General features: G+C 34.3%; 1 protein-coding gene across 2 annotated transcripts in view; it reads right to left on the bottom strand.

The window, feature by feature from the left end:
• Positions 1-17,048, bottom strand: part of ARAP2 (ArfGAP with RhoGAP domain, ankyrin repeat and PH domain 2) — a 159,002-nt gene that overhangs the window by 111,115 nt on the left and 30,839 nt on the right. For both annotated transcript variants that reach the window (XM_006918943.2, XM_015595043.2), the window contains exons 7-8: positions 11,631-11,700; positions 5,596-5,716 (exon numbers count right to left, since the gene is read on the bottom strand). In XM_006918943.2, the coding sequence (XP_006919005.1) occupies positions 5,596-5,716; positions 11,631-11,700 (191 nt within the window). The remainder of the gene's footprint in view (positions 1-5,595; positions 5,717-11,630; positions 11,701-17,048) is intronic.

Genomic DNA, 17,048 nt, shown 5'->3' with positions numbered 1-17,048 from the left:
CTGCTCACCTTCAAAAATACTAAAAATAGCTAGTGTCCTTAATGACCAAAGTACTTATTAAAAATTCACTCAACGATGCTTTATAGCAAGTTACATAATCCCCAAGTAATAGTGCCTGCTCCTGTATTTCAGGACAAAACATTTATTGAATTTCCCCAGCATCATTATAAACTAAAAGACATGAAAATATTCGAGTAACTAAGTAATGTCAGTAGGTAGCAGCTACTCTGTAATAAATGTAATTTATTACATTTTCAATAACAGCAATAGACCTTGCATCTAACTTGGTTACTACTTGTGATCATTAGTTTCAAACGAGATGTTCCCAAGTAAATAGTATATGTTTTCTGTTAATTTGTTTGTGTTAATCCACAAAAGTCACTGAGTTTCAAACGTAGGTTATAATTTTACGTACTGGGCCAAAGTGTTTGTGACTTCAAGATTACTATTAGCATTTATCTCAGTTTCCTCAGAAAATAATTTGAAACTAGTAATTGCATCTATTGGACTTAAGCATATTGTGGCTGCAGCTCAACAAACAGTTCCCTTATAGCCTAGAAGAATCATCTAGCTCTTCATTTGTAACGGGCCTCATTTACTAATAGGAAGTAAACAGTCATAAGGAAGATCAGGAATTAATAGTAACAGTTTATTCTTAATCACCCATGTCAATGGAGATAAACAATGATACAGATAACTCAAATACAATAAAATAAATTATAAGTGTCATTTTGTATTTGGCTGTGCAATGTGTGCATCCTTAGATGTGGGGAATAGGCTTTCATAAGTCGCAATATTCCAAAATGAATAATGATTTTTCTTTTGAGCAGTGTCTTGGACAAAGCTAGATGCTATGCCAGCTTTTGCTTGCTCTTCACACCAAGGTACTTTTATTCTTTCCAGTAACAAATATTTATTGAGTGTCTATCTTGGTCTTAGCACTGTGCAAAGCACCATTCCTTCTGAGAACATGCTCTGACCTAGATACGGCTTTGCTCAAAGTAGAGCACTCCAGGTGGCAGAAAGGAAAAAAAAAAGGGTGTAGGGGAAACATAATCTCCACTTTCTTCTAATTATGCTAGAATGTAAATAAAAGGCAATAGCAATGCCCTCCAAGCTCAAATTAGTTCTTAAGGTTTTCAGGATGTCAACTATGGTGTAAGAGTCAAAAAAGGAAATTTTAAAAAATCAAGAGGAGAGACTTAATACTCTCTGGACTACTGGGTTTAGCAGTAGGCATCAATATTAGTTACAAAGGCTTGATTATACAAGGTATTACTATGTGAGGGCTGTATAAAAGATTAATAACAGATTCTAACAAAGTTTAGATGGACCCTTACTTTTGATAGGATAATACAGTCTGACTAAAATAAAGACCTCTTGATGTAACCCATGATCAATTACAGAGGAGCACTGCACATCAGGGCTGTTCTTGAAATCAATAACCATTCATTCATACAATTATTTACAGAGTGCCTACTATGTTCCAAGCCCTATTTTGAATACCAGAACAGATCATGGCCTTACTCTCCTGGAGTTTATACTCTTGTGAAAGGAGGAAAGCAATAAAACAGAAAAATACATTACACAGTGAACGAGTGCAATGAGATAAATAAAACACAAGATGAGGGACACAGGAAGTGCTGTTTTATATATGGTAATATATAAAGCCCGACAAAGAAGGCAGTTGTTAAGCAAAGGTCTAAAGGAAGTGGAAGTAACTGAGCAAGTCAGGAGGATGGCTAGAGGAAGAGCATTCCAGGATAAAAACCAGCATGTATCAAGACCCCAAGGCAAGAGCAGGTTTGGAATGTTCATGGAACGAGCAACCCTGCAGTAAGAATGCAGCCAGGGAGAGCACAGAAGGAGACAGGACAGAAACCAGGTCCAGACCACGTAGGGACCTTTGGACATCGTACTTTACTCTAAGTGAGATGAAAAGACAACAGAGCATTTGAAGTGGACTGACATGATCTGACTTTCTTACTGAATGATCTCTCTGGCAGTTGTACTGGTAATATGACTGCAGTCAATCAAAGGAGGTTATTATAATAAGACGGGGCGGCTTGTACTAAAGTGGTAGTGGTAGCGGTGTTGAGAATTGGTCTGAATCCAGACATATTTCCAAAGTCAAATTGGTAAAATTTGCTGGTGGACTGGATGTGAGGTATGAGAGAGGAAAAGACTGAAGAATGACTCCACAGTTTGGGGCTTATTATGTTAGAAGTCTATCAAAGCACACAATGGAAAATATTTAATTCCCGTCTCTCTCCAGATAATAAATTTCCGTGCCCTGCTTCTAAAAACATTGATGATTTCAAAACAGGTGAGTCTACTTGCCCAGAACAACTAAGGGGGATTTAAGATGTTTCTTGTCCCATGCGTCCTCTTAAAATATTTTTTTAAGAAAAAGAAAAGCTTTGCAGTATCACAGCTACCACTAGAGGGCTGCATGATGTTGTGCAGACACAGAGTTGAGAGAAACACACATCTGCCCATCGCCCAGGCATCCAGAACTGGCTACAAGAGACAGGAACACAGGACCTGCAGCTGAGAGTCAGTATTGAAAATGGCCCTGGAACAGGAAAGACCACTCAGAATTCTTAAGCCCTATGACAACTTCCTACTCAAAACATCATCTGCTTTTTGAAGTAACATGTCTGCATGTGTGATCACAGGTGCCAGGGAAATAAAGAATGAATGGAGAGATCATTAGCTGCTATGACCCTCTGACCAGTCCCAATGGTTCTGTTTGAGGACAAGAGAAATCAGGCTAAATTTTCTGTCTATAGAGGAGTATTTTTTAAATGTTATTATTTTGACATAATTCACTTTGAACTAAGAGCATAACAATATATCACTAGGCAACCTGGGCGAATTGAGGCCTTTGAAATGTGTGGGGTAAAGATGCCAAATCGTATTCCTATTTTAGCAATGCCAGTGGGCAATGCTGCAGTTTAGAAATAGTGACACTGGTTTCAGGGGAGACAAAGGGGTAACTGCAGTATATAGGTCATTCAGAACCTTTTCACCAAAAATGAAGAATTCATCTCTGTTAGAATGTGCAACTACCACTTTCTGTTCTAAATTTTAATCTTGCTTCTTAATTAGATTGAAGCAAAATTTAAGTTGGCTTAAAGTTCACTAAGTCAAATATTTCATAAGCTACTAGTTGACGTCTCAGTTCCCACGCATACACAAAAATAATAATAATCAACCATTTGTATACAAAGGAGGGAAAAAACACTTAATAAAACATATTTAATATCTTGTTAAAAGTCCCATACTGAATATGTAGACAAATATATACCATTTACATGTATGTATGCATATCCACACACATGTCCACACACATCTCTACGTACACATATCTTCAAAAATTGTTGTTGCTATGCAAAAATGACTTTCCATGAAAAAAACTTATTCAGTAATTCCATGTGGACAGAATCTTAGTATTTACTGAAGCAGTATTTCATATTTTCAAAAATTAAAGACTTAACACTTATCTAACAAATAATTTATACCAAAGTTAATGAAATTCTTATGCTAAGTTTCCATCACAAAGATAAACATGTGTGGGTTAATACCGTCTACTTAAATAAAATGTGTCTGTTTAACTTTTAACTACAGCAAGTAAATGTAGCTAAACAGATTTTCACACAAGTTGGAAGCTTTATTTAGTATGTCTATCTTAAAATGCAGGCTATGTGACATATGTGAAATTCACTTTGAGAGGCCAGAGAGAAGGCGATAAGCACCTCAAAGAAACAGGCGGTCACCTTTGGGGCAGTGGAAACCAAAAAGCATAAGGAAAGATCATCATGATAGCCAGTCGAGAGGAACAATGCCATGTGTTTTAAGAAACAGGCTAAGAGAAAAACTGATTTCAAATCCAAGTCCCATACTGAGTATCATGACTGTAAGCAACTTTCTGGATTTTAGGTAGTGCATCACAAAAAGTGGTTTCTCGCATAGACAATTCTATATAAAATGCTCTAGGATAGGGGTTGGTAAACTTTTTTTCTGTAAAGGCCAGGTAGTAAATATCTTAGGCTTTCCTGGCCCATACAGTCTGTGCTGCAACTACTCAATACAGCCACTGAGGCAGAAAAGCAGCCACACGATAGTATGTACATGAATGAGAGTGGCTGTGATCTAAAAAGATTTTATTTACCAAAAAAAAAAAAAAAAATCCTTGAGCCAGATTTAGGCTACAGGACATATTATGCCAACCCCTGCTCTGAGTGAAAGCTCTCAATATTTTTTTCTAATAGCAAGTAAGAAACATTCGTCACATTACACATGTGCAATATATGCATAGGTATGTTTCACAATACAATATTTATTAGAAGTGAGGTACTTTGGTATTTCTTATTCTGTTTTATGGGGAGTTTTCTGTTTGTTTTGGGGGAATTTTTTTTCTTTTAAGTACCATCAGAAATCACTAAGTTGATCTCACAAATGGGTAGTGATTCACAGTTTGAAAAAAGCTGTGAACAGCAGCTGGGACTTACTCATTTACTGATTATCCCAAGCAAAACAGGAAGCCTTCTAGGAATATGTGGTTATCTGTTGGATGTTTTGTATGTACCATGCCCAAGCTTATGTTCTAGGAATCTAGCAGTTTAAAAAAGACAAATATTGCCCCATAATAGCTAATACTGTTGTAGGTTATAAAAGGTGAATGCTCATGTTTATAAAATACAATAATAATTTTTAATATCTACATAACTCATAAAGCTATTATGAAAATGAAGCATTTAGTAGATCATCTGGCACATATCAAGTATTCACTAAGTTTCCATATCACCATTATTCAAATAATTAAGTACCAAAATGTACTTTTAAAAATCAAGTTGAGTTATAATCTATACAAGTAGGCTTTAAAATAAATTAAAATTCTATTTAATTAATTAAAATGACCTTATCTATATTATTTAAAAGTGGTTAGGTTTATAGTAATGATATATTGGTAGTCAGTCAAAGTGTAAAACACAGAACTTTAAACTCCCCTGGCTCTCCCTTCCTTCCTCCACACCCCCAAAAAAGCCAGAGAAGATGCAAAGGTTTAGACTCCATTCCCAAACCACATGCTATCTTTAGATCAATTTTCACCATCAAGTGACCAGTAGCAGATGATGCAGGTGAAAAGATTCAAGAAATATAAAAGATGCTCTAAAATCTATGTTAAAAAGATTACTGCTGTACATAAACTTCCCTAAAACCAACCTTTTAATAAAAAATTTGATTTTGCATATTAAATAATTATTTTGCATTATCAAAACAACCTCTAAATGTGAGCTCCATAAAAGCAGAGATTTTTGTTTGCTTTTTTTTCACTGCTATATACCCAGAATTTAGAAATATCCTTGTTGCTTAGTAGATTCTATTTGTTGCATGCAATAGTGAACAAAGGAAAAATAACTTCTCAATATGTTTATGGAATTCAAAAAATTAATATAAAATGTAAATCATTTAAAAGTAACATATTTAAGGATTTTTTGACATTTCTAGCTTAACTGGTTTATTAATCTTCTGAATGGTCAAAAATGAATGTCTGCAAGCATTTTTATATAGTTAAAGAAATAATCTTACCTTCTTTTTCTACTCTAAAAACAAAAGTTCTTTGTGTTGTAACAACTTCAAATTTGTTGTCTCCTTGAACTCGTACTGTAGATATAGCAGAAAGGGGAATTATTCCTTTTGAATACTTCTCCTGTATTGGTTAGAGAAAAAGATACACAAAAGATAAACAAAGAAGACAGATTAAAATGAAATTCTTTTTATTTTTTATTTTTTTTAAAAAAGAATGGCACAATATTAACAAGTGCCTCTTTTTCATGATTTCAATCTAAATTTTTTAAATGGCATACAAATAGCATATACCCCCAGAAAGGAAATTATTATTCCTCCTTTCAAGTGAAATGTCTTTTCAATATTCTCTTCATATGGAATTAAAAATGAAGAATCAAATAGAAACAATTGTATTACACCAGTAGTATGTATTTCCAAAAAACAGCAGTATGTTCTTTAAAACAATCTAGTTAAAATGATTTTATGGTGTTTGCAGGCATCTGCTGGCCATAACAGGTACTGTAACTGAACCATTTCAGAACTATTGCTATGACATATTATGAACAACATGAATACATCTAAGAAACCAGACTGCTGGATTATATCAATTAACCTTACCACTGAATTCTCTGATGAAGATATTAATCTCAAAACTGCATCAGTTTACTTTTTAATCCCCAATGACTAAGTAAAATAAGATGGATTTAGCTATCTGCAATTGACATATACATATAATTTTGCTCAAGGAAACCATTCTTGACTCTTGATAACTTTCTTACTCGTCATTTTCTTGGACCTTCCTAAACCATTTGGCATAATGACCACCTTACAATTTCAACTATTGAAAAGGGTGTGACATTTATGGGACCCTGTTGGAAATAAAATTCAAACATTATATATACGTTCAAGGAAACTCAAAATGAAAAAAACAGCTAATGTGATTAGAGAAAAATTTAAAACTGAAGTACAAACCTTGGAATATAAGAGTACAAAGATGGGAATTCTCCATTCTGCTTCAAAGAAGTCAGATGTGTTTTTAAGAACATGATGCTATCTGGGCCCGATTTTTTATGAAAGCTTAAGTTTAAACCTAAGCTTAAGAGGAGCCTCAGTGTATAGTCAAAAGAGATGAGACTGAAAACATATACCAAGGGTACAAGATGAAACGTCCTGAATATCAAGAGTTTGGACATATTCTTATGGGGTTTCTTGTACGTTACCCTTCCACAGCATTATTCATGGAACCTTCATTTCTGAGTAGGTCCCAAGTATCTCAAACAATTTATTAGGAGAAAATATGTACTAAACCAATCCATGCAGAGAACAAATACAACATTCACATTCATCCCAGAGGTAAGCTCCCATACATAGCAGATAGATAAGACACAGTCACTGTCAGCAACACAGCATTCCACTGGGAGGTTATCCTCTGCTAGTTGAGAAGAAATACTACCATGACAGTCCCTCTTAGTTCTCTGACAGTTTCTTCTTCACTACCCCTGCTCCAGTTTCCCATCACTCATTTGATATTATCACAATCCTATCCATTCTTTACCACCACCTTACATACCAATCCCATTAAGGCTTTCCTCTGTCCTTTCACACGGCCAAAACTGAACGATATTTGAACTGTGATTTAGAAATATGACTGGGCAACATCACAGATAAAGGAGAGGGGTGTTGAGAAGTAATTATAAAGTTACTTTTTCTTCTCCTTATTTTCCATTTTTTTAATCTTCTCTCCCTAAGAAAGAAACCCCTTTCTTGCTATTTCAGCTACCAATTTTATAGAGAATTCTAAAATCTGTCTCTTCATTATCTAATTCAGTCAACCCCACTCCCATATTTCAAGTCATCGATGATGCACATAACTATCCCATCAGCACCTCAAACTTGAAAATTGAATTATCTCGTGAAAACATATCCTCCCTATCTGTCCATCGAAATATTACTCTTCTCGTCAATCAGTCTCAGAGTCGTCTTTTATCTGTTCTGATCTTTTGCACCCACATAACTTGGGACTCTCCCTTCACCTAGTGTCAACTTGTTCCCTGACACTCCTCGACTCTTTCTAGACACATTAGCCTTCTTGAAGTTCCCTAAACATACCTTGCCTCTGCCCAATCTAGTGCCTCTGTTTGTTTTGCAAGGACGTTTTTCATACCCAGTTTCACATAGTTAAGTGTGCTTCTTCACACTTCACACACTCCTGAAGAAAGCCTTTCTGACCAGCCTCTTCCCTCGGGCCCTTCCTTATCCTTACCTAGGCAGATAACCCTAATTTAAGCTCATAGCAACCTGCACTTTTCCTTTATAGCAATTACTAAATATAATTTAAATGATGATTTTTATATTTACTTTGTGATCATTTGATTAACACACTCTCCCCAAAGACACTGTGAGTCGCGTGTCTTATTTTCCTCACCACCTTTCACATAATCAGTATTACATAAATATTCTCTGAATTTTATGTCCAATCACAATTATACTAAACTCTGACAGCTCATGTTTAATATTTTTGTGAATTCATTTTTAACACTTCCACTGGCCTGTATACCCTACACCCTGATAAATTAAAGCCTGAGTTATTGGAAACTCTCCTAATTTCCCTGTAACCTTTTTTGCATTTTATTGTTCAAACGTCTTAGTTGGAGAAAATAAAGAGACTCATGGAGGAGAGTAAAAAGATGGGTATTGAAGTTTGCACAGGATTTTGATGGATGGCTAAGAAGTTTCCAAGGAATGAACAAAAATATGGAGGTGAAAACATAGGAAAAGACATGCTCCAGTTCTGCAGTGTGTACCCAGACACTGTTGAAAAGGTCATTACAAAGAAAGAAATGAAAAGGCTGGCGTAACAGAGGAAACTCAATAAATGCAGGTGGGTTACAAAGACCAGACCACTTAGTGCTTTAAAAATGAGAGGTGGCAGAGAATGTCCCCCCATTGTAAGGCAACCTAAGACTTGGGAAACGGCACAGCACCCCTGGGGACAGAGGAAGGGCCTCCCTGGCTGTAAGTTTGTAGTAGCTGAGACTAAACAGTGATAAATCTAGAATGTGAAAAAATATTTATATTTTATTCTTTAGGTGATCCATTCTTAAATTTTAGTTTGCTTAAGAATTAGAAAAGCTTATAAAAATACATCTCTAGTGAACTAATTAACTTTATGTTGAATATATTGTTACCATTAACTCATTTTTTCCAGTAGAGAAAAATCAAGCTGCACTCTAGGAAAAGAAACAAGAATTTTAAAAAGGAGACTATTTCCCTCCTCTAGAGCTCGTTCAAGAGATTAAAATATAGTTCCTTTAAAAAATAACTCATCTACATGCCTACAATAATATTTTTAACAGGTAAGTATTTGTGAAATAGTAGTAGAAAAATAAATTCTCTAGAAGTGATCAAAATGTACTTAACAAGCTAAATACTGTCATTTTAACCTCAGGAAGTTGTAGTTTTTCTAATGACTCATTTATAATCTATTATGATATCCCAAGATAAATCTTGTAATTTTTAACACTGTAGAGTTGATTTCATATTTCTCTTCTAACGAAATATGATAAAAACAATACAGAAAAGAAAAAACAACTCAATGAAAACAGGCTCAAAATGACCGTTTTTCAGAGTGTAAAATTTTCCGCAAAGAAAGAAATTTTAAAGCATCCCTTGAGCCTGTAACACACAGATATCTAGGTCAAGTTTGTCATTTATCTACCACTTTCAGACAATGAAACGACCACAGGGCAATTCTGCCCACAGCTGAGTGAGAATGGGGGTGAGTTAGATTTCTTGGCAGGTGATAAGATATCAAGGCTGTTGAGATGTTGCCATTTTCAGTAATATAATGAAAAGTCCTTGCAGAGACATGATTGAGCAGCAGTGAGTAAAGTGGAAGAAAACTAGGGAAACAGGCAACACTGTACTCTGCCTCCTGCAAGCCCAACCTCATGCTCCTCAAGTGCACATTTAAACGCTGAAAGACCCACCCACTTGGTGCACTTGACCACTAAAACTGCACACCTGACACAGTGGCTATGAATACATATACACCTTCTGTTCACTGGCCTTGAAATCCTCTCTTCCCAATCCACCAATCCATCCATTTTGGCACATGGGTCACAACAGAAATCATATCTCCCTTTAAGAAACACCCGCCCCAGGGTTTTTTTGTTTTGTTTCGTTTTGGTTTTTTTTGCCAAGATGAAACCAATCATCTGAATAGCAAAGGGAAGAATAGCCACAAGAAACAACAATTTGAATTGCTTTAAATATTTAAGTTAAAAGATTTGTAACAATTCATTTTAACATGAACTTTTTATCTCAATTTCAAACCAAGGCTGCATCACTTTTATTTCATCAATATCTAAAAATGTGATAGGCAGTCATCTCCTCACTGCACTTGAGATGAGCTTTTAAAGGACAGAGTGAGTCCAGTTGGACAGAGACACCAGAAAGTCTCTCTCTCAAATGGGGATAACGAAACCACCAACAAACGAGCCTCATGGCATGAAAGCCTGTCTCATTCCTGAAGAGTTTTCCTTCTCATTTCGATCAAACCAGAGAAGGGCACAGGTGCTGAAAAAGACTAAGGGTCAGATTCCACCAGATACAGAGACCACATGGTACCCACCCTAGGCACAGAAATTGTCTCAACATTCAAATTCACAAGCGAACTAAAAACAGTAGCTAAGGCAGAAAATTGGCTTGTAAAAAATATTCATTCTGCTACCTTGCAAACTTTAAAAAGGTGTGTTTAAACCCTCTTTGATGCTTTATCTGGATCGTGCAAAGTGACACCAATTAACACTTCTCTAAATTTTCCATTACTTAGTGTTGGAGCATGTAGTGTGTGTTACTTTCTGTCTAAAAGCATATACTCTTCTGCCCTGCAGCACTGAAGAAACAGTATGTGAAAGGGACTCTCTGTCTCTATTCAAACCCCAAATATCACCAATGTTAAGCAGTAGTAATCTCTAAATAATAGGAAAATAATGTTAGATTATAAACTAAAAGAATGCGGTTAAGTGTTAAACAAGTGTGTTAAAAGAATGATATGATCAAAACTATAAAATTACCCGATTTTAATTAACTAAAAATATGGTATATTTATTAGTCCCAACTTTTTGTTAAGGGAATTTTCAAACATACAGAAGTTGAAAGATTAGTGCAATGGACACCCATATATGCTCTACTTAGATTTGACAATATATTCAGTTTTTGTTTCATCTAACTATGCATGTGTGCAAATATATTTGTAAACATAAATATATACAGAGATATAGGTAACATCTGAAAAACATTTGTGGATACAATGACACTTCACACCTAAATGTTTCAACCTACATGTCCTAACAATAAAGATGTCCGCTTATCTAATGAGAAGGACATGATCAAGACAGTGTCACGTCATTTAGACTCCATTGTCTAAAGAATATATTATAACCACTTTCACATAATAAAAATTTTCAATGAGTTCTTACTCTAAACAACCTTCTCAGCTTCATCTCCCACAAATCTCCTTCACATACTCTTTTCTCCATTACTCTAGCCATGTAGATAGATTTTCCATCTGGGCATCTCAATGTTCTCTCTGCTAACATGTCCTGCACTATATTTTCTCTCTGTACAAACATTCCTCTTTCTTCAAGAGCCATGAGAAATGACATTTCATGCAAGAAGCCTTCCTTGGTTCTTCCACAAACCCTTCCAAAGAACAGAGTAACCTCTCCTTGCTTTGCCATTCCCTACTGTGGTGTCATTTTGCAAACTTTCTTTGGTGCTCTCTAAGATAAAGGCACATGCTCATAGCATTTCTGTAGGCTGTACAAAATATTCCATAAATAATTGTTAGATATGTAAAATTTTTTAAAAATCTCAATTTTATGTGTCAAGAAATAGTTCAATTATGAAAAGAATAAGTTTTTATTTATCCTATTCAAATTCTTTTCATGTTGATTATCCAACTCCCATTCTTAAAAACCAAATCACTTGCTCCGTTTACTGTACACTTAGTATGCATAAAGCAATCTTTGAACACTATAAAATGTACTTACCTTCTCATTATTGTAATAAGAGATGCTAAAGCCATCAAATTTCACCCATCTCTTCTGAAACATGCGTTTTCTATAAAACATAGGAAATTGTTATTTTACATTTAAGTAACATGAACTTGAATTTTAAATACATTTGTAATGAAACTACATTGAGTATATTCCGGTTTCCTGTTAAACAGTACAGAAAACAATAGGCTAAGACAATGTACAGTTCTGGCAATGGTGCACAGGAAAATGACACTTGCTAATCAGCCGACACAGGTAGTTAAAGCAATGATACTGTTGACAGTGTTGTCATCCACATTTGTAAGGTTGAGTGCAAAACAAAGTGTGGTCAGACACGCTATCAGTACACTTCTTTCCCTTAATGGGGATAATCCTTTAATGAAGATAATATAAACGTTCATCTCTCATTAAACTTTTAACATTTATCTTATTTTACCTTAATTTTTGCTTTAGAGCATGAATAATAATTTGCTAAAATAAAAAAGTTTTGTCAATTTGGTTTACACAAATTATTTAATTATGATTGAATAAGCCTTGCCTAAATATAGAGATCATTTACAATCACCCAAAATTCACTGAAACATTAACCTTTTTTGAAAAAGAATCATATAAAAGGAGAATGTCATTTAAAATGGTTACTGACATGAGAAACAAAGCAAAATAATGTAATCACACATTTTCTGTTTAGTCCTAAAAGAGTAAAAATCTTTTTCTGGCTATGTAAGGAAAAAGTAAAGAACCATTTCTACTTGAGGGTTTTTGTTGTTGTTGTTGTTCATGTGTAAGGAAAAAGTAAAGAACCATTTCTACTTGAGGTTTTTGTTGTTGTTGTTGTTCTTGTTGTTGTTGTTGTTGTTTTGGGAGGGGTTCTGTTTCTAGTCCCTTCCGTGAAGACAGACAACCCTAAAGGTTTAGAATATCCTCTTGTCTAAGTGGCTTTCAGTATGGACTGATACAGTCTAGATACTTTTAGCCTTTAACACAGATAAGATATAAAAACTTAGTGTTTTTAAGTCATTTCTAAACAAATACATAAATAACAACCATGTCTATCCTTTCCTTTTGCAGTGTCCTAACATGTTGAAGATAAGGAACTGGCATAACTTTCTGAGATAGAGAAAGGACTTCAGGAAGTGTAGAGAATTTGTCTTCCAGGCTTTTTCCTGAGCAGCATACAGCTATTACTCAAGCAAAATGCAGGGGGCCTCCCATTAAGCACTGAATTGTGAAATAACATGTAGACTTTAAAATCAACCTACTACCGCAACCTACTACCCAGCCCTCTCTCCAACTTACTCCCTCATCTTTCTGCTTCTTTTTAACTTCTCTTGGTCTGCAAAGTGTTTTCTTAATACTGCAATACATGACATTGTTACAGATATCTGATTTTCATTTCTTTCACCAATTCAAGAGTTCCTCAAATTCCCAGAAGTAAAATTAAAAAGTGAAGAAATACTATCAAACACACAATAATACACTGAACAAAATCAGTTCACACGCATTTCATGTTGATCTTGTCATATTTAAAGGCAGGTAAATACACATCTTCCCACACAATCTCAATGGCAATTCTATAAACCAAGATTTGGTTTGGGCCCCAGCTGCCATACATTATGAATGGTAGTAAAATAGCTCTGTAACTTACAACTTTCCATTTTATTATAAAAATAATCAACATCTATGTGTAGATAAATTCCTTAGGACCCTCCATTATCTCTGTATTCCCCTTGTCAATTATTCCTTATCTTTAAGAGTTCTACCTAAACCACCTCCAAGCATTTCTTCTCTAATGAGCCAATTCAAACAGAATACAAAATTATTCTCAAAGCACCCTCCCCTTTTCCTCATAGCTCTTAATACAATTTCCAATTATACATATCTGTGTACATGCTTAATGTCTGTCTCCCACACCAGCCCTTATGCTTTACAAGGACGAAGTCCAAGAACATTTCATTTTCTACTCCATGATCAGCAACTAACACAGAGACAAATAAAGCACTAAAAAAAGAATTCCTTGAATGAATGAGTGACATGAGTGTGAGTGGCTGGCTCCTTTTCCTTGGGTTCTCAAATGTCCTTCCCTCCAAGTAGCCCTCTCTGACTCCCACATAGATCCTTCGGGTCCCCTGGGTCTCTTGCTCCATATCATTACTTAACCACACTTCGTAGATTTTGTAATTATATATTTGTTTTGTTTCATTCATCTCCCATGCTAGATGTTGAGTTACTTGAGTGTAGAAACCATTTATGTTTTGTTTCTCACTGTAAAACCAGTGACTACCACAGTTTCTAGTATATAAAATGTGCTTAATATATATTTAATGAACAAATGAGTGAATATATTTTCACTGAAAAATACTCAAATTTGCATTTTATATGTAGAGAAAATAAATACTAATAAAACACTTCACTTTTAATTTCATTTTTTGCTTTTTTCAAATACTACAGATCAGATTTTTATGTGACCATATAAAAGCTTTGTAAAACTATCTCATTAAAGAAAAATTAGAGCCTACAGAAAATCTGAAAAATCATTAATTTCCATTTAATTTTAAAATACATTTTAAATATTTTAAAATTATATTCTTTAAAATTTACTCATTTGGTATTTTTCTATTTAAAATGCAAATTAATCAACTTAAAAGATATCTCTAAAACTAAATCTATATAAACAATATTTTGCTCACTAGATGTGTCAACATTCAATTAGCTATTTTCTTCACGTGAACTTCAATACCTAATTCTAATAACTGGCTAATTAAAAAAATGTACATTTAGATCCTTTCTCACAATATTATTCCCCTTTCTACCAAATAAAAAATTGGATTTAATATTGGTAAACCCTATAAATTAATCAAAATTTCAACTAAAATATTAAAAGAGCTTGAGAAGGATGTATTTCTAAATGTAAATGTACAGCTTTAGTTAATAAATGCTGGTGAATATTAAATTTTTAAGAATTATCTTTTTTGTGCAAGAATTAAATATTTCTCTCGTGTATTTAACAAGTCCACTAAATTTCAGGCAACTAATTCCACTAGAATTATGTAAAATTAATCTACGACACACAGTTAGAGGTTGCTAAAATACTTTACACATTTTCTCTAAGTTATGCCTTTCTCTTAAATATCTTTTAACAACTGAATTTGTTTAGTAAATGTTAAGAAAAAAAGACAAAGTATGAAATATGATGTCACCCTAGCCTGTGTTCCTACTATCACATGACAGGAATTAGACCTGAAGAGATTTTAAACCCTTAGTCAATTAACAATTTATTTGGCACAATAATATTGGTAATAAAAACAACAAACACGTATATAGTGCTTTGTTCTAGGCACTGCTGCAAGCTATATACAAATATTCATTCATTTAATCCTCCAAATAACCATATAAGTAACATTATTCCCATTTTACAGATGAAGGCACAGAGGCACTGGTAGATTTAATAATTTGCCCACATCACACGACCAGTAAAGAGCGTACCTGGGAGTCAAATCCAGGCAGCCTGTGCTCTTAACCATGTGCAAACCCGACTCTAGCACATTTTATAGCAAAGCCATCTGGACATCCCTTTAGGCAGCAATAACATTTGACCTCTGCCCATTTTATGAGTTCAATTTTGCCAAGTACTTCGGAATTCCTTCAGGAAAAAAGGTAAAGTAGACAAGAAACATATTAGCCTAGGTTTTATCCTATTTTGTTTTTAGGGTTCTGAAGGGAAACATTTCTTTAAGAAGCTTTTTAAGAATAGTTTATAAGACTTGTGCAGTGTTACTGAATGGATTTCTACAAACTCTTCCCTTGAGCCGAGGTAGGGCAGGTGGTCTAAAGTTTCAATTGCTTTCATAAATACAACTTCACCACCTGGTGTCAGTTTCTGTTGTGCCAAAATTATGTATCTTAAAAAATTCTTTTTAACAACAGTGTATATACAAACAATTAAATCTCTATTTACAAAGTGTTAACACAGAGGTGCTTCTGTTTAATATCATTCCTAAGTGCCAGAAGGATTTTTTTAAAAAAAGAGTTCATCTGATAGCTTTAAAAAAATTCCCCAAATCAAACAAGCATGCTACTAATGATAGTTAAGATGGCAGAGGCTACCAAATTGTCATTTTTAAATATCAAACAACTGGAATGAACCTTAAAGGCACTAAGTCAAATATATAGCTTAATAAACCATGGTACTTAAATTATCACAAACACACATGTTAATCATTCTAAACAATATATGAGAAAAAGTATATCAATATGCTTTTCCAGATTCATCTCCCTCTTTTACATAATCCTAAAGTATTATATGCACATTTTATCATTCTCTGCCCTAACCCTAGACACAATATTTTTTAAACTACAATTTCCGAAAGTATAGATTTTTATCTAACCGCTCATTTTTTATTTAGCTAATTATTTTACCTAATTACTCTTTTAAGTATGACACTTATAAATGATGTAATATTAGTTATGAAGTATTTTATAGATACAGTTCCAAGGAATTATTATATTTCTATAAAATTCCAGCATGTTTCTAATCTAAAAAGCATTTCCTCTCTTTTAAGCAAACCAAAATGAGAGCTTCCAAGATTATATGAACCAAAATGTGTTTGGAGTAAAAAAAAAACAAAACAAAAATTCTCTAAAATCCCAGCTTCCATCTGCGCTATATCTAACCCTTCAAATGAGAAAAGTATATTATTTAACATAAAATTCCAGGTGCTGAAAAGACTTTTTAAAGTCAATGATAAAGCGTGAATTTTTGTGTGTGACAACCAATTTTTACAAAGAGCTTAGTGATTACATGATATACGAAAAAGCTATGTTAAAAGATTCACACTTCTATTGTAAGGAGTCATACTCTGTTAAAAAAAAAAAAAATCCAACGTGAAACCAGCTTCTAGTCAAGATGATCAATTAAAAACTTGCATCTACCACTACCTCTCCCCAAACTTCAAAGGATTAAAAAACAAATAAAAATAAATACCTACAAACCAACACTGAAGACTGGAACAATATTTAGAAATCGGGAAAGCAGAAGGAAGGAAAGGAAGTGATTTAGGGGGCTTCAGAGAGCCAATTGCTAAGCCTGAAATTGATCACACTGAGAGGAAAACCAATTCACCCACAAAATCTCAGAAAGTCTCAGGAGAAGTAGGCACCAATTAATTCTAGAAGTTACTATGAAGGACAGAGGGTTGCTGAGGACACAAAGATTTGTTGAAAGGCAATTTAAGAGAGAAACTTGTATCCTCATCACTCCATCCCAGAATCCCTTTCTCATTTCACACTGCTGGAAGACTGCCTCTCTTCTTCTTCAAAAGAAGAGTAGTGTTTTTCACTGGAGTAGATCAAACAGGTGGTCTCTGGACCGGAAGTCTCAGACATGGCTAACAGTAGGGGACAGTATTAAGAATA

Source organism: Pteropus alecto, unplaced genomic scaffold (assembly GCF_000325575.1).
Source record: "Pteropus alecto unplaced genomic scaffold, ASM32557v1 scaffold5, whole genome shotgun sequence".
Lineage (NCBI taxonomy): Eukaryota > Metazoa > Chordata > Mammalia > Chiroptera > Pteropodidae > Pteropus > Pteropus alecto.
This window is presented reverse-complemented; position numbering and strand designations above follow the sequence as displayed.